Source organism: Ixodes scapularis, unplaced genomic scaffold, assembly GCF_016920785.2.
Source record: "Ixodes scapularis isolate PalLabHiFi unplaced genomic scaffold, ASM1692078v2 PGA_scaffold3__209_contigs__length_174095766, whole genome shotgun sequence".
Classification (NCBI taxonomy): Eukaryota; Metazoa; Arthropoda; class Arachnida; order Ixodida; family Ixodidae; genus Ixodes; species Ixodes scapularis.
The window spans coordinates 29,479,644-29,503,632 of NW_024609868.1; the positions used below are offsets into that span (position 1 = coordinate 29,479,644).

Genomic DNA, 23,989 nt, shown 5'->3' on the forward strand with positions numbered 1-23,989 from the left:
ATTGGTCGCTCTTTCCCCGCACGATTGCCCGCGCACCTGCGTTACTTTCAGCGACCACCGCAGTGAAGAGACAGCCTCACGACGGGAAACGCTCCGAGGTTAGAACAAAACGTGAGCACAAATAATGCGCAGCCACGCTCGCAACGCAACGGTGCCGAGGTCTCCATATACCTGAACGCAGTCAGACAACAGCTTTGTGACAGCTGCAAAGTATGACTGCACCTTCTGCTAACGACACTGTCATCCGGTGACAGCGAAAAAACGTATATCATTACGTTTTGTGCACGAAAGCGAGAGGTCCCCGTCGTTCCGAGCCCAAACAAGGTTCGGTTCTGTCGCTTAGATATGGATAACGATGACCTTTAAGAAAGAATATGTAGAATGCAAGAAACCGGCGCCACAATCCAATGAAGCCGATCGAGCACCGTCAAAAGGGTTTCGTCGTGGCGCTCATCATCCTTGCGCGTTTGCAATGCGGAGCAAAAGTTCGTCTGCTTCTTGCACACGGGTTGTGATGACGTCAGAACGCCGACTCTTATTGGCTGATTAAAAAGAAAAATAGTGGGCAGACCTTAAGGCAGCTAGCATTGAGCTCTACCCACTACCCTTCCAATCAAAGCCAATCAGAACACAGCGTCGTTCTGACGTCGCCGCAACCCTTGACCAATGTTACAAGATTACCTCAGTTGCGGAACTCCCGCGGAAGGGGTACCCCCTCACTCACTTTCTTCCGCCTCCCGTCGTTCGAAGCGCCATCTATATTTTCATCTCATAACAGTGCGTTCCATAGAGCACGGTGGAACGCTATCTAGACGCTGCGCTTCGAAAAAAAAACGTATCCCATAGAATACACTGCAGTTACCGAAGCATCCGTCCGTCGCGTCGAACGACGGGAGGCTATTCGCTAAAGTGTCGTTCGATGAAACGTGGGCGTTCGCTAAAACGTCATTCGATCAAGTGAGTGCCTCCCGGAGGCGAGTCGTAGTGAGTGAGGGGGGTACTGCTCGTGCATGCAGCGTCTATGAGCAGTTCCGTAACTGTGCTAATTTAATAACGTTGACCAAGAAGCAGACGACTTGATCTCCGCATTAGCGACTATACCAATCACGCATAGTGAATGCACCGTGATCTTAGGTCTTTTGTGTGTTTGGTTGGTTCAGCCGGCGATAACATACACGCGAAGAAAACGAGCGCCGTGATGATGCACTTTTGGCGCTACTTGATGACTGGCTCCATCAGATGGAAGCGTTAGCACGGTATAACCGCGGTTTCCTTTTGAAAATATTTGAGAAATTATCACTGCAAAGTGAATCTTTATCGACATCAGTAAGCACGCATCGAGTTCCATTCCTTTTTCTCGCTACCCCATGGCTTCCCGTGCGCAATTCCGCCCTGACGGAGTATTTTTCTCGTGAGCACACAGAAGCTGCCCTGCTGCGGCGAGTTGAGACACGCCACAAATTGCAACGCCTACTCCGCGAATGCCGTTCCTCCGCGGCGCACCAGTGCGCGGGGAGAAGCGCACTCAACGGGCCTAGGTAACCCACCCTAACAGACCATGAACAGTAAATATTGCGGGACTCCTCAGTAATCCACCTTTAGTATCTTCTCTTTTAAAAGGCTTCCCCCTCTCGGTACTTTCAGCGCTCGATACCGTGATCAAATCGAATATAGCGCGTTCTTCCAAGCAATCATCGAAAGATATGAACACTGAGACGTTGCAGCGAAAGATATGAACACTGACACTGAATATATGAACATTAAGACGTTACCCTCTGTCATTCTTTTTCTGTTACTTCCAATTGCGTTCCTTAACGTTCCTCGCCGATTTTAAAGAAAACGGTAAACTAACACCAGCTCGCCTCCGCCATCACTGCTCTAACGTTCGGACTCAAAAATGAGTAAATTGCGTGTACGGAATTTCGCACGGAACGTCATACGTGGTCAGCGAAATAAATGTCGTGCCGAGAGGCTTTGGCAAAGCCGCCGAGCGACTTCGATGAACGGAAAGCAGTCTGTTAAATTGGGTGTTCCAAAGCGACCAGCTTCCGACGGATGCTCGTGCATTACACTTTTCTCGTGGGCTGTGGCTACCCTTTTGCGTCAATATTCCGCAGAGTTCTCATCCAAAGGTATGTTGTTTCGATTTTATAATCGAAAGCCGGTGCGTAAGGCTTACAAATGATCCTACCTGGTTCACGCATGAGGTGATCGTTCACTTCACGCGCCATCAGAGCCGTCCTTGCGCACGCTCGCACAGTTGAGCACACGGACGTTAGAAGACGCGCGGTGTCTATTGACCATATGCATATCAACCCAGAAACACGAGAACAGGGTGAGCAACAAGAACACGTGATACGTGTCAAGGCGGAAATGTGCCGCTGTGCGATTTCGTGCGCACATCAAGCACACAGCCGTTGAAATGCCCGGTCAACCTCGCGGCATGCCTGCCTTTGGCGACGCCAGGGCTAGTTTCAAGGCGCGCCGCTACGAGGCGCCACCAACCCATGATGGAGCTAGGGAGGCTGTAGTGAGGGTGGGCGCAACTCGAAACCTGGAGAGCGTTTGCAATTTAATGGCGGCGCCTGAGAGAGAGGATTCGAGAAAGGATATGCGCCAGTGTTGCCTGCACGAGAACAGGCGCCCGCTCTGTTGCAACTCTGTTGCTCCATGCGCCTTTCCTCCTCTCGCCTCCCATTGCAAGCAACGAGCGCCTTGGCGCAGCCTCTCTCGCTTCCTTCTCGCTCCGAGAATTGCAAACGTCGAGCGGAGAAAGCAAAGTTGCCAGACAAGCAGCAACGTCCAAGATGGCGGAATTTACCATTTTTCGCGTTAAAAAAATACTTAACCTATCGCAACAAAACTGGTGGCTATGGAAAAGTAATCATTTATACCTTGTGTAAATTATTCAAGCACCTTAATGGGCTTTCATGACCCGAGTTAGGAAAGAAAACGACCCTTTGCCCCATAGACTCCCAGCAAAATTTAGCAATTAAATGGCGTCCATGTCCCGTGATCGCCGATCTAGCAGTTGCACCCACCCTCACTTGAGCCTCCCTAGATGGAGCTAGATGGAGCAGACGACGCCACGGTAGGGTGACCACCCGCCCCGCTACTCGCGGGACTGTCCCGCATTGAGGGCTCGTGTTTCGCGTCCCGCCAGAGAAATTCCCGAATCTTCAATACGTCCCGCATTTCACACTGTCGTAAAATTCACTCTGCAACTCATGGTGCTGCCCACTGATCTCTATGTCATTGAGATCAGTGGTGCTGCCGAACAACGGAGCACGGGGAAGCGCGGAGGTTGCTGGTAATCGTGTTAATCGCAATGGTCCATTTTCTATACAAGCATTGCGAGAAGCGACCGTCGTCCTTGCAGGTGAGCCGGCGCGCATGCGCCGTGGTGCCTCTCCCCTTGGTGTCAAAATATTGTAAGAGAAAATTGCTCGCCAGAAGTTTAAATATAAATTATTGTAATTATATTCATATCGCAGTGTCAATGCGAAAGGGTTGTTGTGGAATTGATTGTTTTCGTGAAGACAACCACACAAGGCAAAAAGCCTCCAAGTCACAAAGGTCGAAAGAACATAATGTTACAAAATGTGTGTATGACCATGTTGATAAAAGTAAGCGTTTACAGGAAATAATAACCCGAAAAAGATATGCCGTTTCTTATTTCCAATTGATGCGCATCGTGTTCTGCTGCAGTCGAACTTTACGCTTTCAACTTCGACACAATTAAAAGCATATTTAGCATTAAAAAATAACACTGGGAGCGAATATTATTTTAACTTAACTGGTCATATACAATACGCAGGTGTATAAACAGCACAGGATATTAAATGTTTTTACAGAGCCTCGGTTCGTGGTGTGCGTGTTAACAAATTTCCTCTACCGTCCCCTCCCCTCCCCCCGTGTTTTCGATGTTAATTTAATTTTCTCAGCAAACATGGAACTATGCGGAGCGCAAGTTCGTCTGCTTGTTTTGCAGGGATTGCGGCGGCGTCGAAACGCCCAGCTCCAATTGAGGGATAGTGGGTAGACCTCAAGGCAGCTTGCATTGATGTCTAACCACAATTCAGCCAATCGGAGCTTGGCATTCTAACGTCACGCCAACCCCTGTGCAAGAAGCAGACGAAGTTTTTACGTCAATTATGAAACTATACTCCGCCGCCGACCAACTAAACCAATCACCCGCAGCAAATGCACCGCGACCGTGTGATTTCTTTTTTTTTTTTTTTGCGCGGCGCAAGTGTTTGTTTCTTGTGCAAGGGTTCCGGTGACAATTGCAGTGACGTCGAGCAAGGGTTGCAGTGTCAGAACACCGAGCTCCGATAAACTCTGACGGAGGGATAGTGGGTAGACCTCAATGCTAGCTACCTTGAGGTCTACCCACTATCCTTCCAATCGGAAGCAGTCAGAGCTGCACTGGTTTGGTCAGCCACAGCAAACCCACAGACAACGAGCTCCGTGACAAAGCACTCTCGACAATCCTCGGTTGGCTCCATTGGATCCTATGCGGAGGGCAAGTCGTCTGCTTGACGCCGCAGGAGTTGCGGTAACGTCAGAACGACGCTGAGCTCTCATTGGCTTCGATTGAAAGGATAGTGAGTAGATCTCAATGCTAGATTCCTCGAGGTCTGCCAACACCACCTAGATGGAAAGCCGCAGCGCTTCCCTCTCTCCCTTCAAGGAGCGTCGGCATGAGTAGGCTGAACTGGTAGTGCGCTTCTCCGCAAGGGTCCCCTTGACAGTTGGCTTCTTTGCAATGCACGTTCTCTGCCTCAGCTCCATTTGCATTGCTGCTGTAAATCTCAATAGACCGATCTCACCAGCTAGTTTGAGTACGCCACCGCTGCCGACATGCATCGTGGGAGCTGTAGTCTTTCTGCACGCGCGACAACCCTGCTGCAGGTCTGCGCGAGCACAGCACGAGGCGGCATGAGCTGTCTCGTGAACTGGCGTCTGCCTCCTATGAACTACAGTTATGGCGGCGTCACGCATGCGTGGAACGCTTGGTGACATCGGTCTATTCTAAATGCTTTCCTAACTTTAGTGTTACACTCTTTGCAAAAAAAAAAAAAAAGACACAATATACATTTTGTTCCCATCATCCAAAGGGGCAAAGTAAAAACAACAGGTTCCTTGTTGCAGGACACCAAAGAAAATGTACAGTAAATGTATTCATGCACACTCACTGATCTTATGCATGGCTAGAAGACTTGCCAAGACAACTGTTGCAATAATTTTCTGGGTTATGGAAGCACGACTAATACAAGGACTCACTTTGCCCGTGAAGTCATGTATGCCCCAACTCCACACCTGTAACAGCATTAGGTGCTATCAGATGGTGACATAAAACTGTTGTCAAGTTTGGTGCAAGACTGTGAACGATAGCTTTTGTGAAATAAACAAGTCAGCCACTTATGAAAACTTCAAATTTCTTTTTACTTCTCTACCTGAAAAAAAAAAAAAAAGAGGAAGCCTAGTTAACTCAGGAAATGCCCAAATATGCATGTGAAACTTTCCATTGATACCACCAGAAATATGGTTGAGAAATGTATAACACTATGTACAGCTATGCACTTTACTGATGGAACAAATCTTTTTCTTTAGCTACATGTCTTGCTTCATTCCTTGGGAAACCGCTTTGATGTGAAAGTGTTGCCTGAAACAAGACAAAAAAAACACAAAATTTAGAAAGGAACACATGAAACAGACACTGCATTTTATGATATTCTAGAAGTATGGCCCCACTCCAGTGGTGTAGCGAGGAATTTTTTTCGGAATTGAGGGGAAGGGGGGAAGGGGGCATCAAAATGCAGGCGAATATTATAGGGTCGGTTGAATTTCGGGCGGGGGGGGGGGGGGGGGGGGCTGAATTATAAGCCTTCTTACTTGCCGTGCCACTGCCCTACTCAAACAAATGGCCTGCTTTCATACAGACAAGAAGCAAATGTCCTATTTCTACAAGAGAACCACATACCAAGTATAGCATTAAAACAGTAACACATTCTCTATAATTGGTGAAGACATAAACACCGAATTTAGCAACAGAATCTAAGAACCCCCTGGCAACTTGGCAAACACTTCAATTGCTACTATGTGAGCTTCATTTGCAACACATGCCCATGTATGTGCCTCAATTCAACACTTCGCAACATAACCTTCACATCTTTGATGTGTATGTCAGGCTACGTCAACATTGCCCTCCCATGCTGTTTGTTGCTCATAACACAAAAGAATGTTGCATTACTTTCTCTCAACTCAACTACACTGAATTCACAAAGGGCAAGATCTATGCTTCGGCACGGCTGCATTGAAACAGAGTACTGTCTGCTTACCACTCACAGAACAATGTCTTTTCTAAATTCTTTCAGGAGCAGTCGTAGAAATAGAGAATTTTCAACTGTGACTTGCGAACTACCTAAATGCCTAACTGAAAGTTAAATATGACAAGAGTTTTAGTACTATGAATATAACCTAAAAATGGTATAACCTGCAAACATATATATTACTCCAGACATGACCATGGAAACTTTGCTCAGAGTACAAGCCAAAACAAATTATTAATATTGCTTTACTAAATCATATGGTCATAACCAAATTATGCCAATATGGCTCCAAAATCCCAACTAAAACTGGTATTAACCTTGCTATTGACTCCTTAGCAGGCCATTTGTGGGATGGCTGCTGCAGCCAATGCCCTAACAGGCAGAGTGTAGTCAATTTCGGGCATCTTGTGCTTTTTCGTAGCAGTATCAAGCTGATGACTAGAACTGCTTCTTGGGTATTCTCGTGCATACCTCCTAATTTCAAAAGCAGAAAAATCATGCGGCTGGAACTCGTGAAACTGAGCCAATTGTAGACACCGTAGCGTGAGGGGACATTCTGCAGTCACCATAGCTGCTTACCGGCATTACCACCCAACCCAAACCCATAGTTCTGCTCTTCGTCTTAGACCACCGAAATCAAAGGTTGGTACTAGTACAACTCTCAGAATTACAATAGTATTGAAAGAGTAATTATGCTCCATAATTCAATGAGGCAGAGCGCTCTAGGAATAGTTGTCACACTAAAACAGAGAAAGTGTTTAAAACAGCACTCATACATTTCTTGTCATGGTTCATTGTTGGTTTGGAACACATATCAACCGTGCAAGAGAAAGCATTCATGCCAACTTTCACACTACTCTATTCCCTCTCAGCAACCACTCCTTCAATGGTGCTCATTATTAGAAGTGGGACATGCATCTGGAGAATTTGTTAAGTTTTAGATTCCGAGAAGTGTGCAGAGTGAGTTAGAATCGTACAAAGACGAAGTCAGAAGCCACTTTGGTGCCCCTTTAGGGATCCGAATTAGCACCCACGGGGCACTATCCCAATAACAAAGCACTGGTGAAATTGTCCCTTTACAGCTGTGAAATGAGGTAGCACCAGCAGGTGCGATGATGACCTTACGCCATGTGGCTGTCTCAACAACAAATATGCAGGGGTCAACTAACCTAGAAGATGCCTCGCGTACCACAGTTACGCTGGGCTCGTTTGAAACATGTGCTTCATGCGGTCCTTGCTGGTCCAAAGGCAATACAGGGCAGCAAGGCCCAAACCTACGCCGCCTCCCAGGGCACACCTGCGAAGACCGCCTGCAAGAAACACAAACAAAAAACTCAACCACTCACTCTCATTTGGCTGGGGAAAAAAAAAATATTCACTCCAGGCAAACTGGTCTACCAAAAACAAAAACAGCACAAGAAACGAATGGATCATTGCATTAGTTGACCACAGACCCTGCAATCTAGCCCCCATTACAAGTAAGTGTTTGCCAGTTACTCTCACCATGAGATGCGGTTCACACAGTTGCGTTCAACTGTGACCGAGTGCACTGCGCCCGTTTGGGATCAGTTGCGACGATAGAACGCACCGGCACATTGACACCATCTGTCGGATGGCACTGGTACACGCCCAGTCTGTGTATATAACTAGATTAAAGGTTTCACAATATTTCCGAGACGAAATCTATGCACTACCTATTAGAAGGAACGGTTGGTTAAATGCAGCTGAATGCACTCTATAAGAGTGCATTCAACCGCACTGTGTAAGGTCATAGTGCAGCTGAATGCACCATGATGCCGGGACAGAGCTGTACCTGTTCGCCGTACAGGCTAAAGGGATGCTGAACCAAAATTCGGAGCTCACAAAAAAAGGCTGGAGCGATGGGCGGGACGCTGCAAAACCCACAAACATCACTCATACAGCAATATCGCTAACGAATGGCCGTATTTTTGGAAAAGAAGTTTGCAATTGAACATGATCGACGGGACATGTGACGTCACAATTTTCATTCTCTTTCCTCTTCACTTTGTCCCCAAAAGCAGGTGACAGTTCACCTGCTCCTGCAAGGAGGACAGACACGAGGCCGCTTCCCTTCATTCTCGACTGTTCAAAGAGAATCATGACGTTACATTCCTCGCTTGGTCGCGCACTTCCTTTTCAAAAATACGGCCATCCATCTGGGATATCGATGTATCAGTGATGTTTTAAAGTTCATAGTGTACCGTTCAACGCTTCTGTGGCCTTGTTTTGCGAAATCCAAATTCCGGTTCAGCATCCCTTTAAAGGCGTCATGAAACAATATCGGGTTGGAATGTTCATGACTTCACACAGGCGTACTGGTCCTAATCTTGCCCAAGTATACTTGCATGGACTGCCACTGATTCAGAAGCCTCTTGGTTGCAGTGAAATTGTGAGGATAAAAGGAGACTATTTCTTTCAGTCTTGCCTTCGCAAAGCTTGATGACATATTTGCGGGACCGAAACCAACCGCCTGACGACAGTCGAGCACGGCTCACGCATGGGACACGAGAATGTGAGCACTCGACTTCGGCTTGCTACAATCAATGCATCGGCAGACACTCGAGTAGTGGCTGGTGTCCAACCATTGCAATGATGAGAATAGCCAAACTCTTACAATGCCTGGAGCTCAGCAGGCAGTTTCTATTTGCCAACCCCAGCACGTGGTCATGATTAACGCTGCCGGCATAGGATAGGCACCAGGCCAAGTGGCCGCTTGTTCTGGCTCCGAGTTGAGGGGATGCACAGTGCTTATATTTATAAAATTTATTTGCCGACGGTCATTGCTTAGAAAGAAAAACTATGCAAATTTATTTTGTTATTAACGTTAGAAAGTAGTTCTGAGTGGTATTTAGCAAAAGTAGAAAAATTGTTTCATGGCCCCTTTAGGGTAGCTTTGCCAAGATGACAACTCTGCACAAGAAATCAATGAGCTCCAACGTGATGGGTTTGTAAAATACCTGGAGGTTGGCAATCTATTAATTAATTAATTAATTAATAATTAATGTATTTATTTATTCATTCATTCATTCATTCATTCATTTATTTATTTACTGTACATACCCTCATGCGCCGAGGCATTGTAGAGAGGAGGGGCAAAGCAAACACAAATAAAACAAACTGACAAAACAAAAAAACAATCGGCAAGAAATTTAAATATCAAAAATACACTGAGATTGGCAAAACCAGTAAGCAATATCTGTTATGAACAAAATAAAATGACCCATGTAGGCTCATCAAACAGAAATGTAAACAAAGATTGGCGAAAAAGAAAATAATCGGGTATAGTTGCGATATCTGCTGGAAGGATGTTCCAGTCGTTTGATGTATGCGGGATAAATGAATAAAAAAAAAGTGTTTGTTTGGCAACGTGTTAATCCAACTTTATCCAGATGGTCCAGACGGGAAGGGTAATAGTTAGGCAATGTAAAGAAATGATCTCGCAGAGACCGATGATAATACACTTTATGAAACAGGCAAAGTCGAAAAAACTTTCTGCGCAATGGCAGAAGGTAACAACAAACTGGACTTCGTTGATGATATGCTGGCTGTTCGATTATAATTAGACAGAATGAAACGAACGGCGTTATTCTGAACTAGTTCGAAAGCTTTATGCAGAAAGTCGTGGTTAGGATCCCAAATAGAGGCTGCGTATTCCAATTTTGACCGTACAAGAGTGTTGTAAAGAAGTTTTAAGTTAACTGGGGCCGTTCTGAAGTTTCATCATAGGCATCCTAACATGCGGTTAGCGTTGGCGATTATTATATCGATATGAGGCTTCCAGGTTAATGTCAACGATATGGTAACACCCAGATAACGGTACGAGTTTACAGATTCAAGTTGAATGTCGGTTAGTGTTATGCTGAAGGGCGTGCGCCTTGCCAGGAAACGCGCATTAGTTTGCATTTGTTAGGGTTTAGTTCCATACGCCATTTTTTGCACCAAAGAGTAATATTATTTAAATCAGATTGCAAAATGCATTCATCACCATCATCATGAACTTCCTGATAAATTACACAGTCATCTGCGTATAAATGCATGGAGGAAGAAACACAACTTGGTAAATCATTAATGAATATTAGAAAAAGAAGTGGGCCTAAAACCCAAACACAGTGTGATGCAAAGAACAAAATGAAGGAACTTTTTTAAGATTCTTCCAAGGTCCTTGTAGCCAACGAGGCAAAGATGCTAAATCTACACTTACTACTGGACTTGTACAGAAGCCCCGTGAGGGTCCCGGCCGCCAGCGTGTTCAGCTCATCGTCGGCTCCACGCACGAAGGAGAAGAGAACTCCAAATCCGCTATACATCACCGCTGCAAGAGAAAAAAAAAAGCTTAAGAAAGTAATAAAGGCATCACTTCATAAGGTGTGTTAAGTTTCCGGAGCTCAATGAAAAATATCTCCTAAGAACACACATAAATCAAAGAAATTAAAGGTATAAGTGTATGGAAACAAAGACCTCTAAGGGAGTGTCCTCAGTGTGAAGCAACATGTTTCCGGGTCCTGTATTACACAACACAAAAAATGCAGGACAATGAACAGCCAGTGCAGGGCAAAGACTGGCAAAGTTTGAACCAGGATAAGAAGATTTACACGACATTGTCGCACTTTCATGTTCAGACATGAGTACCCTACTTCTGTGTTTTGAGGCAGAGCAACCATGTCACTATGGAGTGCAAAAACCAAGTGCCACTGTATATGCTGTCGTAGGAAACAGTAGCACACCGCCTCGATGCGCAGACTTCACTGACAAAACAAACACCAAAATTTTCCGAGTCATTGACGCTGGTTATACATGCCTTGCACGTACGTCACATGATGACGTCGAACACCGGTATCTACCATGCTGGTGGTTGACTCGACGGCCCTTCGCAGCGAGAGCAATGGTAAACTGCGACGCGCTCGGCTGCAGCAATTAACCCGTATCCCGATGATCGTCCGATCGTTTCGTCAGCGTGCCCCACTAGAGAGAGTAGCCGTCAAGTTAGAGAAAGTATGAGCGGCAGGAAAAAGATGCGGCCGCGGATTATCGAGTTTGCGGGACACATTTCATAGTGGCGAACGGCGGCCCTTTTCTACCGTTGTTTACGTTCGCGCAGGCCTCTGCATCGGCTTTTGGTCGTTGACCTTCGTTCCATAACGCCGTTTTCACGCTTCGAGCGCACCTTCGGGGCTCCCGGCCGAATCCGGCGAGTGTCGCGCCGCGAGCACAGCCCGACGGCGATCGGTCGGCGGCGGCCCCCGTGTGCAAGGTCGCCGAACCGCCGCCGCCGGGTCATCGGTTTGTGCCGTCCGCGATACGATAACCTTTGCAAGGAGCGAAAGTATGCAGGCCAGCCGGTTAGGAAACATCATAATATAAACCCTGAGACATGGACAGTTTCTTGTTTGTTATATGATTTATCCTTGTCTCAGGGTTATGATTATGACGGTAACATTGCGTTGTTTACCCGTATTACGCAACATCATAATTTTCCTACAGGCGACTCCTAGAGCCGCTCGTCAAATTATGAAGCGCGCAATTAAGCTTTTTCTTTTTTTGGTGACACGGCATCCCTTCGCGTCAAAACTTCGTCGGCGGCATTTCGAAACTTTCTGCTCGTAACGCAATCGCACCAATGCCGAAAAATTCCGCACGTACTGGATAAACGTCATCATCATAGGCCCAGCACATTTTCCTAAGTTCACGGTACCTGTGTTGAAAATATGGTGCATGTTAGCGCGTGTCCGGGCCGTCAACGGTATCCTACGCCTTGGTAAGCGCATCCTCACGGTGTGAAGTCAACCACCAGTATGGTGCCGGGTGGTGCGGGGCCCCGTCCTTCCCCAGATGTTCCCTAGCGTGACGTCACTTGCAAGGCATGTATAGACCTTTTCATTTCAGTAGTTGCCTGACCGGCGGGTAGAGGGCGCTGGCGCACTCGCCGCCATTAGGTTGCTTCAATTTGGTCGGTTTCGGTTTCAACGTGCACGCGATTGTGATGCTGTTTCATGCCACTTTCGATTAGTTTTGCGATATAAATTTCTTTCTTGTAGCACACAGCAAATGAAACAATAGTATTGAGCCACTTGGCAAGTCGAGAAGTGGTTTCGAGCCTAAATAACGATCTTTTTTTTAGGAACACTATATGCGTCTGATTCCGTCCATCGTTAACTTCGGCCAGGTTCGGCAATGAAACAACAGCGCTGATGCACAGAGAGGAGTACCATTGTCCACGGCCGTACCCACGGACACTAATTTCCAGAAGAAAAAAAAATAAAGAGCAGGACAAGCTCTGCATGCAGCGTGCGCTCGTTGCCTGCAGCCGTGCCTTGGCTGTGCGTGCACCGAGCGGTACGGAAGGTAGATAGCTCGCGCTCAAGTCAGCTATTGAACTAATCATTTTCTATTGCGACAGACTATATTGCATCAGTGCTTAGTGAAAAAGCAGGTCGACAACATGATTAACAATCTGCTGAATCACCGAAAACAGATGAACTGACAAGTTTACTGTTCGATGTTTGGTTTCCGTACACCAACCTTTTCTAACTTCGAGACTGGAAACGTCTTTTATAATTACTACAAAAGTTTCATATAATCCCGTAGATAATATAAAAAAGTGATATTGTCCCTGCCTGTTTTATTTAAAGAAATTAAGCGCTCGAGAAATATTTTGATAGACCAGCGTAGGCTGACTAGAGAATTTCTTTAACTAAAGTACTCATTAACAGCATTTCAAAATATTGGCCTTATGAAATAAACTTTTTGTTATATGGACATTTGCTTACGACGTTCTCAAGGAATGAGAATGCTGAGATAAGTGAATGCCAGACTTCAAATAAAGTCTGATATTCATCTTCCATAAAATTTGCCGAATGAAATTGAAGAGGGCAAAAGAAATGATCTCCGATAAGTTTGGCTGAAGTCGAACGCCAGGCGCCACCCAATTGACCTGTGTAGAAAGCTGTTCACTGATTTGAAACGATGCGCTTTGCACATTTTGACGTCGTCAGCTACTGAAAGTAACTCCCTATTCGCCGTGGACAACCGGCTGCACTCAGGTGATTTTCATGCAGAAGGATTCTTTTCGGCGTCACATTTTGTAAATCATAGGCTCTATCAAGGGGTCTGTGACAGTTTCTTACGCGGGGAGTCCAAATATTTGTGTTGAAACAAATTAATTGAAACTGCATGGTTATATTAAAATTACTTAAGCAACTGAAAGACTATGGACACGGGACCAAGCACGATATACTATTCCGTAGAATTCATAAATATACCGATAAAGCGAATGCTTATATCACACACGCGATTAAGAACGTAAAACGGATATAGGTTTGATATTGCAAACAAACAAGTTGCCTAATGTTAAGGTACCATTGTTTATAGCATAAAACATAATTCAAACTAAACGTTTGTTCCCGCGTCTTGTCCACAAGTTCCCTAGTGCAATCGAAAGAAACTGCTTTCGATCTGTTGTGACTACAAAACACCATGCTTTCAGAAAAAACACGTGACTAATTGCGCTGAGTGTTTTTGTCTTCTCTCTTTACACCAATGCGCACTCATATATATAATAACATTGGGCTTCCTATTGCAAATGTTCCGCCCTTATTAGTAACCAAACCTCAGTTCTCGTAAGTTATTCGTATTTGAACCCTCGAGGCTCTCTTCAAGTCATATATGTATTCAATGTGCGCAAGTGCTAACGCTGATTCCTGTTCCTATAAAGCCTTTTCACACGTATCCCGCACGCCGACGGTAAAAAAGATTCAAAACGTGTTACAAAATTAACTGCAGAAGTTGCGCGCACAATGATGTAATGCAATTGCATGGTAAGTTTAAGTATCGGACAACACTTTACGGAGTAAGGCAAGAGACGCGGTGAAACGCGACGAAAAACACGAATTCAACGCATCCGCCAAGGCGCGGACGGGAGAGCGGAGCAACAAGTTGAAGCAACCTAATGGCGGCCGCATCACGTGATTCCAAGATGGCAGCGCCCATGCGGCGGAGGGTGAAAAGGTCTATAGGGCCAGACTTCCTCACTCTCTTCCTCCAGAGTTCGAGCGCATTGTAATCAGAGAATGCATTGAGATTAACTCCACATCAAAAGAACAGACGATTAAAAAGTGTAAGCCGACCTCGCACTTTTCAAAATTATTTTGACGTGAAGTTCACGCAGTTATAACACTTTGCAGAAAGTTGGCAGATATTGGACACCCTTGAAAAGGTTGTGAGGGATAAATCGGGCATCTGCAGCAGACAATGTGCCTTTTCGAGAAGTAAGCTTGCATTGAACTAGTCTAAGCTGGTCATGTGAGCGGAGGTTTTGCTAGCTTTGTGAACGACTTTGAACACGTTGAGGCGTGACAGCGTTCGTCATTGGTCTCGTAAGAAAACATATAAAATAAAAAAATTAAAGGCACAAGTTGATGAAAACAAATACTTCTAACAAATACTTCGGACTGCCACCGCTCAGGCCACGGATAATCCGAAACAAGACTTTCAAGCATGCACAAAGCTTGAAAACCTATGAAATTTTTATTAGCATGTGTATCATCCTGGAAACAGCTCTCATACTGCATGTTGTTCAGTAAGCAAGCAAAGCACAACTTTATCAAGTCTTTGCGCATTCTCAAGCAAAAGTGGAGCGTTGAAGGCGTTCGCCTCTAGCCACCGGAGATGGCCTTCCAGCCACTATGTAAGAAAGGACCCAAAAGTAACCGGAATTACTTTTTTAAAGGCCAAGTTTCTTGTACTACAATTTTCTACTGGTAGGTGCGTTTTCTAGGGACCCGTCTACATGAGTGGAGCAGTCGGCATATTCATGAGTCACTGCGTTCGGCTTCGGTAGATTGTATTTAGAGGCTCAACGTGTTTGCCTATTTCTGCTAAAAATTTAAATTTCGTTTTCTGTTAAACAGAATGCAACAGAAACGGTGTTTGGGCCACAGACCGGTAGCACCACAAGGGGGCGGTGGGGGGGCCAGACCACCCCAGGGGCAATGCTCAGGGGGGTGCAGCTGGGCAGTGGAGGGGAGGGGGGAAGTGGAAGGGGGGAGAGGGTCGCGGCAGGCTGTTCCAGGTGCCGCTGACCCTAGTGACGCCACTGCCACAGACGGCTTACAAGGAAGCTGCTTTCAGTAAAACACACACATTTACGAATGGTTTTCCTGTTTTAAACAAGGCGAAACGTCAACTGACCAATCAACCTCGTTGAAGTCGTCCTTCAACCAGCCAAACCGAAGGGACCGCCGCAAGAACTCATCGAGACACCTTCAATGACCGTTGTCGGACGATTGATGATTTTGTGGAGTTGACTGGAACTATCGTGGAGTTTCTGCCAGCTAATTTCATAGGAGGATTTTACACACAAAACAAGTTGCAAAATTTGTGTGTCGCCTTGTTAGATGGGTTCGTCCACCATGACAACATGCTTGCCCACACCGTGCTGAGAGTTCAGCAGTTTTTTACCAAAAACAGCATGATAGGGAGGCATACCGCCCTCCCTATTTACCCACCTTGCCCCGTGCGACTTTTCCAGCGAAGCTGTTTATGGCTAGGGTTCCGTGGATTTTTCATGTGAGTCAACAAAAACTCAGGTCCCGAATTTGATGCAAAATCACTTCGTTCTATGCAAAATCTTACACGTCTCATCACTTGGATATGCGTTTTCAGTAGGTTAGTTATCAATAGGCACCATTTTCGAGATCAGTAGACTCTCGAGTAGATAATAAAGGTTTCTCAAATATTTGCCGCTGTGCAACCTGCGTTGGCGATGTCTACGCTCGCGCACCGCCCTCTCTTTGTCGTCATTCCAAGCCCCGCTTGCGTGCCTAGTTTCCTTTCCTTCCGCTCTCCCGGGGTGGCAGTCCCGTTGCATGTCTAGTTTCCTCTGGCTCCTCGGGACAGGTCTGTGTCGTGCGCTAAACAGCTTCACTGGTCATTCAACTTCCCAGATTGGAATGGCTCATGACTTTCCCTTGTTTCCCAGGGTGAAAACAAATCTTAACAATCTTCTTTCCGATGTGAAAAAGGAGAAACAAAAAAAAAAACGGCAGCAGCACTGAAAGGTATTACTGTCGACGGGTTTAAAAGCAGTTTGAGGCACTAGAAAGAATATCTCAATGAGAGTATTGCTTAAGACGAAAAGTACTTTGAAGGTGACTGAAATTTAAACGTGTAAAAATAAATGCACGATTTTTCTCGGAATAAATTACAGGTTCTGTTGGGTCATCCGTTTGTATATCCTCCCTACATGCCGTGGCTCTACGGAATGGTAGAGCAATGGCTCTGCCATTGCTCGATGTATTCAAAGTTGGTTCTCACCTACGACTCCAAGAACATTCGCAGATCCTGCGCCCCCCTTCGTAATGTAGTTGAGCATCCTGAAAGTTGACAACAATTCATTAGCTGCCATGACTGAACCGAGGCACTGCACATCTCGGCTCAGAGCCTGGAAAGGGACACTACAAGGCTGTAATAAACACAGCTATGAGACAGCACCCCTAGTCACGGCCTGTTTTTTTGCCCGATTCCCCCAAAAGTCATCCTGGTGATATCCCACACCACCTGGTGATAGTTACAAAATTGCAGAGGGGAAGCAAATTGACGAAGGAAAGAAATCATATTTTTGGTTCTTAATTTCTAGGCTAGGCGGCACAAGCTACCACCAGTCAGGTATGGCTGTTAGCATCCATCCATCTACACTGGCCCTAACAGCCTTATAGTAGCGAGTTCGTTTCATGGCACTCCTGCCCACGCATGCCCACTCGCAGCGTGGAGCAGGTTTGTTTCGGCCGGTACTCCACGAGTAGTTGCACTCTCCGAAGTTTGTTTCAGTGTCGGCACCCCACGCGTGCATGCACTTTCTACACCCAGGAAATCGAGCGTGCACCAAAATGCGATGCCGTCATGCCCCGCTCCGGAGGAGAGGGAGCAGACAAGGGGTTGTGTGCTACGATCTGTCGTATGTACAGCGGAACCGAAAGGAAAAGAAGTAGTTTTTCTGATAGAGATTGTGTCCCGCGGGCAACGGAATCAAACACGAGCTCGAATTGTGAGCGTCTGCTACTTCCTGAAGGAAGCAATTGAGAACCCGTGCTTTATTTGCAAGTTTTTAGTCGCTCTGTTGCCGTACAGACGCTGAAATACACCAGTGTGTAAAAAAATGCTCAGAAAAAACGCATCAGTGGCCCCCGGGATCACTATCACCGTCAGTGTGCGGGTGAAAAATTTAACATTTGTCCACAAAGATTCCCCAGCAGAAACCTGTGACTGCCCAATACGCATCCGAGAAAGCTAAACATAGTTACATTACCCGAGGCTTGGGCAACATCATCATGTTTAACATTTACCTACGTTAGCTGTCTTGGCACGTTGTGTTTTGTTTGAAGAAGCTCTCGTTCTTGACGCCCTCACCAAAGGCTAAAATCTTATCCACCTGTAATTACGATCGAAATCGAAAGTATGAAACGTTTTGCTGAATATTCCAACAGACTAGTTTTAAACTGTACCCTTTCAGTGGTTCACGCATAGTAATACCATGCTCAAACGGATCAAGAGTCTGCGCGGACAGCATAATCAGTCTTCTCTAGCTGCTTTGTAGTCAGCTGGTTGCAGAAATTCACGCCGTCTGTAAAAATCTCTACGACAGCCGAGTTGCTTAAAGTCATCGCAAATAAAAACTACAGGCTGAACCGACCAACGTTTATAGATAAATGTCAGTAGCGACTGCACTCTCGCATTCCCACCCACCACGTCGAACAGAAATGCGCTAGTTTCGGTTTGAGGTCGGTACTCTTTCTACAGCATAGATGGCGACATCATCAGTCTTTTGGACTCGGTGCACTTAGCAAGTTTGTTTGAGGCCAGTTTCCCATGCGACACTCCGCGAGTGCGATGCATTCTGAGAGCGAACTCGAACGGTGCCAGTGCATGCGAAACAAACTCGCTATTACTCTTCAGTGTAGATTATGTAGTGGCTCACATACAAGTAGACTGTCACAAAAGCATCCTCAATCCTCAAAGTTTCATGACTGCCTATGTAAAACATGACACATGTAAAAGAACATAAATCAGAACACTTTACAGCTCCAAGGGATGAGCAGTTCACCAGCAAGCAAAGTTACTTGCGAGAAAGCATTTCGGGATTTTCGATACTCCTTTTCTCCTTACAATGGACCACAGCAAATGCTACGAACAATTCATCCATTCAAGTGCTGTAAAGATATTGTGCACCTGTACACCCCGCCCATCACTGCGCTTCTGCCAAAGGTTATGCGACGCTCAAAAGGGTAAATAGAGTACAGATTTGAGTACAGAGTGACGATTAAAAGCGTTAAAAATATGAAAACCAGTAAAAGAAATACAAGCCAAGAGCACCTGGTCACACTGTGTTGTGTGTCTTCTTTTACTGGTCATCTTTCTAGCACTTTCAATCGTCACAATGTATCACTAACTAGCACAAGTAAATACCCCAGGGTATCTAGCAAATTATTCTTTTGAAATTCCCTAACTTTTCCAGGTTTTCCCTGACAATTTCAGGTGAAATTCCCTGACCACTCTAGAATATGTAAGACCATTACAACACAAGGCATTGAGCACAATGAGGATTATTTTGCATGAGCCTAATCTAACTTGCATATTCCGAAAAATGTTTGGGTTCGTCCAGTCCGGATTGAACAAGCACTTTCTTGCTGCTGACATTGTGAGTGAAGAGACCACTTCCGGAAACACGATGAAAACACGAAGCTCAACCGCACGTCAATAACCAAATGGCAACATGGCTGCCAGATGCACTTTCAGATACTTTTGGCTTAAAGCTTGAATTGGATTAGAGTCTGCGGCTTTCCCATTTGTTACTAAATCTAATAGCTCTAACTGGATCTAGTTTAGTGTTGCGCTCTCAATCCAACCCAATCCATGGGTATGACTGGATTTGTCGATTCTCTTTGCATCGGGTAGCACACTCTACATCAGGGGAGCAGAGCCCGTGCCTCACTCTAGCCAGTATTTATTCCCTATATTTGTGCACCCAAGTCCTCAAGCCTTTGCTCGGAACACTCAATGGCGTTTCAGGTTCATTTTCCCTGACTGGGCTCGCTTTTTGACAATTTCCCTGACAATTCCCCGATTTTTCCCGGTAATTAAAATTTTCCTGACAATGCCCGGTTCTCCCAGTTTTCCTGGTCGCTAGACACCCTGATACCCTTATATGAGTACAGAGTACTGCACTCCGTCGTAAGGTGAAATAGAGCATAGTATAAGCATTAATAGCCCTGCCCAAGAGCTTGATCAGGACTAGCTGCCAGGACTGGCTGCCTGTCAATGGTTGTAGCCTGCTTGCTCAGAAAACAAAAACCACAAAGTGCGTGTTTCGGAACATTCTTCTTGAAAGTGCTTCAGACAAAGGTGTATGGTATGACCTGCAAAGACTCACTGTGTTCTCCGAACACTACCAGTGTGTCCGGCCAGGCTGGTCTCCTTGAGACCTCGGTAGAATCCCGACACTCCACCAAAAGCAGCACCTTTAAAGAGACCATCATAATGTTGACTGAAGACAAAACAATTCCAGCTGCACACATTTCCCAAACAATTGCAATGTCATATTCAGGGGTGGAAGCAAGCTTTAGCCTTTCATAGCAGGTCTGGAAGCAGCAAAGATGCCCCTTTGAAGCAGCTTTGTAGCAGTAAAAGCTCTGCTTTGGAGCAGCTCAGGAGCCACAAAAGTCGAGTTTCATAGCGCCATAAGTAAATATTGGATCTGGTCACCCAGGTCAATAAGAGTAGAGGTGTTTCCAAAACCATTTCCGAACATACCCTTTCCTGAAATATAACTCAGTCCATAGAATAAAAAAGAAAGCACAATTGCAATTTCTCTGAATGCCAGCTATTGAGAACTGTCCTGGTAGTGGGTTGGTTCCTCTTATGGATTTTCAATAAAAGGCATAGTCAACAAAAGATGCACAACCTAAGCCTCATGAAAACAAAATGTAGGGCCTATACAGTAAAACCTCGTTATAAAGAAGTTGAAGGAGCGGTCGTAATTACTTTGTTATAACCATTAGTTTGTTATAGCCAATGTCCATTTCTTCCAACTATTCAAGCAAGGGGAATTATGATTGCTTTGTTATATCCATTTGTTTGTTATATCCCATTTTGTTATAACGAGGTTTTACTGTATAAGCAAAATCGTAAGTTCCATAAGTTGAAAACAAAACCATTTCAAGATGCAATTGTATGGTATGAAATGAAGCCCAATACTTACTGACTACAGTTTTCATTATTAGGAAATACAAATGTTCAAAGTCCCTGTTTAGCAAACATAAATGCATTCCAATACTCAAGTTAACAAAGTACAAATCCAATACTTAACTTAACAAAGTGCAAATCTACTATATCTGATAAAATTGCAACGCAAAATATTGAAAACTTCATGATATCATCCCTGCTAATACTTACACACTTAAGCCCTTACTAGAACAAGCATGACTAAGTAGAAGAAAAAAAAAGCTTGTTTGAAGTTTGTTAAAAAGAAAAGTGACGGACAAAACTAGCAAGTAAGACCATAAAACAAAAGGTTTTCCTCACAAGTCAATTGCATGGATGCATTTTAGCACAATGGTTTAGAGTGTGTGTCGCCCAGCAGGGCATTCCCACTGTTCCCCTTGTCGTCCCGTCAGTTTGCTGTTTGTGTGCCAGCACGTGTATTCGCCATGTACGTGTTTACAAAAGTGTACAGATTTGTTTACAGAATGTTTAGAGATGAGGCATCCAATTATTGCTTCTATTGTTACCTCTAGCTCACAAGAATCAGGAGCACAGAAGCGGTCTCAGCAAAAGCAAACACCCTAAACATGCAAAAAGCAACAAAACAATTATGCCACATGTTTGAAGAGTAGTGTTCCCTTTCCCCAGATATTAGATGAAAGGTGAACAGGTATGTTTATATACCACAAAGTCCTAGATTACCCACTCAAAATGAAAAAGACAAATGGTGAAAAATATGGAGTAACATTGAAAGTTGCAACAGCAAAATTTTGTGGAAAAATTGGTGATAAGCACAAGTGCGATAAGTATGAGAATTTGCTATAGTCGGTTACAGAATAAGAAGGTAGCGGCAAATGCCCCTCAAAGGGACTTGTTTATCCCTCCGCCACCTCCGTATCCAATATTGTCCCATCGTCTCCGTGACGTCGCGGCCAAGGCGCGAGGAGGGTCTTGCCTTTCTGTACGTATTTGCTTCATCTTTAGACTTTGACTTAACATTGTGGAAGCCACGAGAGGGAGATTAGAGTTTCCCCCCTCCGATGATACAAATACGACTTTCGGGGATTAGCTTCCCCTCCGACGGATACAAAAGCTGCTTTCACTGGCTCGGTTCCTCCTCCAATGAATACAAAGGTCGCATTCTTAAAAAAATGGGATCGGAGACAAGTTCGAATCCATTGAAGCGGAAAAAGGAGAGTTTCCAGTGAACTCTCCTTCCGACTGCGGAGAGATTTGAAACGGGCGCATCACGCTTGTGGGAGAAGCTTCTCCTACCTCCTTGACTTGTAACCGACTATATGAAGTCCCCTATCACCTGTGTGGCAGCAGAACGCGGACACGAGCATTCACAGTTCACAGTGTGATGTACACGCAAGAACCCGCTACAAACTCAGGTGTCACAGGAACAGATATCACGCATGCAACAGGAAAAAAAATTAAATGCAGGAACAAGTTAGGAATTTGCATGTCGCGGGGACAGGTACTGCAGATTGCGGATGCTGCAGATTCGCGTGTCACAGTGCGATAGTTACGAGGAAACCCGCAGCAAACACGCCTGTCACCACAGATGGCGCGGTTCGTGCGATTCCCCAGTCGGACATGGCGTGATCGATATCCGGCGGGAATCAAAGGTGGTAGGGGGAGGTTGATGTTTTCTCATTTTGATGTCACAGATATTCAGGCCAAAAAACGGTTCTCGAGGAGAGGCATTCATACGGACTTTACGGTACATCCGATTTTAATGCATGCGGCATTTCGCAAAAGGGATGCCTCGCTTCCCTTTTGGTGCATGGAGAACTCATTGTCAATTTCAGGGCACAGCGTGCAAGATCATAGATAAGACGAAAATAAATATTATTCGCTGCTCAACCCGTTGCCAAGATTCCAGCGAAATGTTATCTGGAAAGTGTATTGCACCGCGAAGAGGGTTCAAGCAGCTCGGCTGCCTGTCGCGCCGGCTAAAGCAGACTCGCTGCATAGCGGTTGCAAAGTGGCATCTTGTGCTGGTCGTGGTAACCGGAAGCGTGTCGGACGGCGGCCAGAGAAGAGGAAAAACCTCCTAGTAGGGAAGGCCGAACATGCGCAATGCGTGGGTCCCGACACCAGGCAGCGAGCCAAGGGTGGCGCGGCAATGCAGTTTGTCTGGTGCTCCCATGTCCCGCAAAATTTTGCACCCGACTGTACTGTCATTCGCAAATGCGTCCCCTTGCTACATCAGCCTTTACTCCAACGCTTCAAACCTCCGACTGGGTACCACCACCCTCTCTGCACACTGATTGACTTATCTGCAGATAAAGATACTTGCACAGCCCTCACGAACCCAGAGAAACAAATGACCATCAGAACACTTTCAATGAATGTCACCGAGACCTGCAGGCACTCACCAACCATGACGGAGCCTCCAATCTGAGAAAAAGCCAGTTCAAAACGCCCGCGCTGCCTCGATGCGCCTTCGGGGAAGATCCATTCTGGTCCACCCTAAAACGGGTGAAGATAACCACAAGTCAAACATGGAAGAATTTGAAGACGAAACGCCAACAAACATGCTCTTTTGAGCAAGAGCAAAATAGAGATTACTGGCTCGTATTGAACGAAGACGGTAAAACATGACAGTTGATTAGACGAAATATCGCAAGACAAACTCACCGCATTGATATACGCCGGGTCGAAATTCAGATACGGCGACACAGGGGCGTTCTGTCCACCTACACGAAGCCGAAATCATACCATTAAAAACGGCCACACCAAAAACGCCGGGCACGGGCGCTCTCACACAAAATAGAGAACCTCAAAAGCTTATCGCTGGAACGTAGCCTCTGAGTAATACACGCAGACGGGTCTGTACTAGCCTAACCAATGAACTAGGTCGACAGGCGCCAACGAAGCGCCAGTCTCGTACAAACTAGCTACATCGTCTTCGGTGGCCGCTCCCTGCATCCAAAACGAGAGATTTTAAAACCGAGGGGTGACCCACGATTGCATAAGCTATTTCTCCGTCGTTCCCTAAAAAAGACGTAGCCGGGTGCAAGCAAGGTCGCTCACCCGCGATCTCTCGTGGGCGCTACTTACTCGGGATTTGGAAGCTTGGGTCTATGGACGGGTAGGCTCCGAAATAACTGCCGCCTTGCCGGTCCATGGGTGCCGTTTGCTCAATGTTTCAATGCCGTGCTAGCTGGCTACGAAAGAAGTTTAAATTATTTTACTATGGGGCCCAAGTCATCACACAGGATGAATGGCGCAGCACCGCATGGGCAGAGGACGACGGAAGAGGAAACACGTCACTAAGACCGAACAGTCCGCGCATGCGCACTACATTGTGGCCAGACCCTCTGCTCTGAACCAACGCGCCGCCGTTGCGCGACGGATACTTTGTAGCTGAG

The 23,989-nt window shown here is 45.8% G+C and overlaps 1 protein-coding gene across 1 annotated transcript; it reads right to left on the reverse strand.

Annotated features, from left to right (window-relative positions):
* Positions 1 to 5,429: 5,429 nt before the first annotated feature.
* On the reverse strand, positions 5,430 to 23,906 carry LOC8050453 (mitochondrial import inner membrane translocase subunit Tim23). Its single transcript, XM_002433692.5, is given in 11 exon segments — positions 5,430 to 5,668; positions 7,505 to 7,628; positions 7,631 to 7,645; positions 10,558 to 10,668; positions 16,668 to 16,706; positions 16,709 to 16,726; positions 19,780 to 19,867; positions 22,994 to 23,065; positions 23,067 to 23,087; positions 23,256 to 23,314; positions 23,679 to 23,906. Coding segments are annotated over 11 exon segments (666 nt in total). The 5' UTR covers positions 23,746 to 23,906; the 3' UTR covers positions 5,430 to 5,616.
* Positions 23,907 to 23,989: the final 83 nt, after the last annotated feature.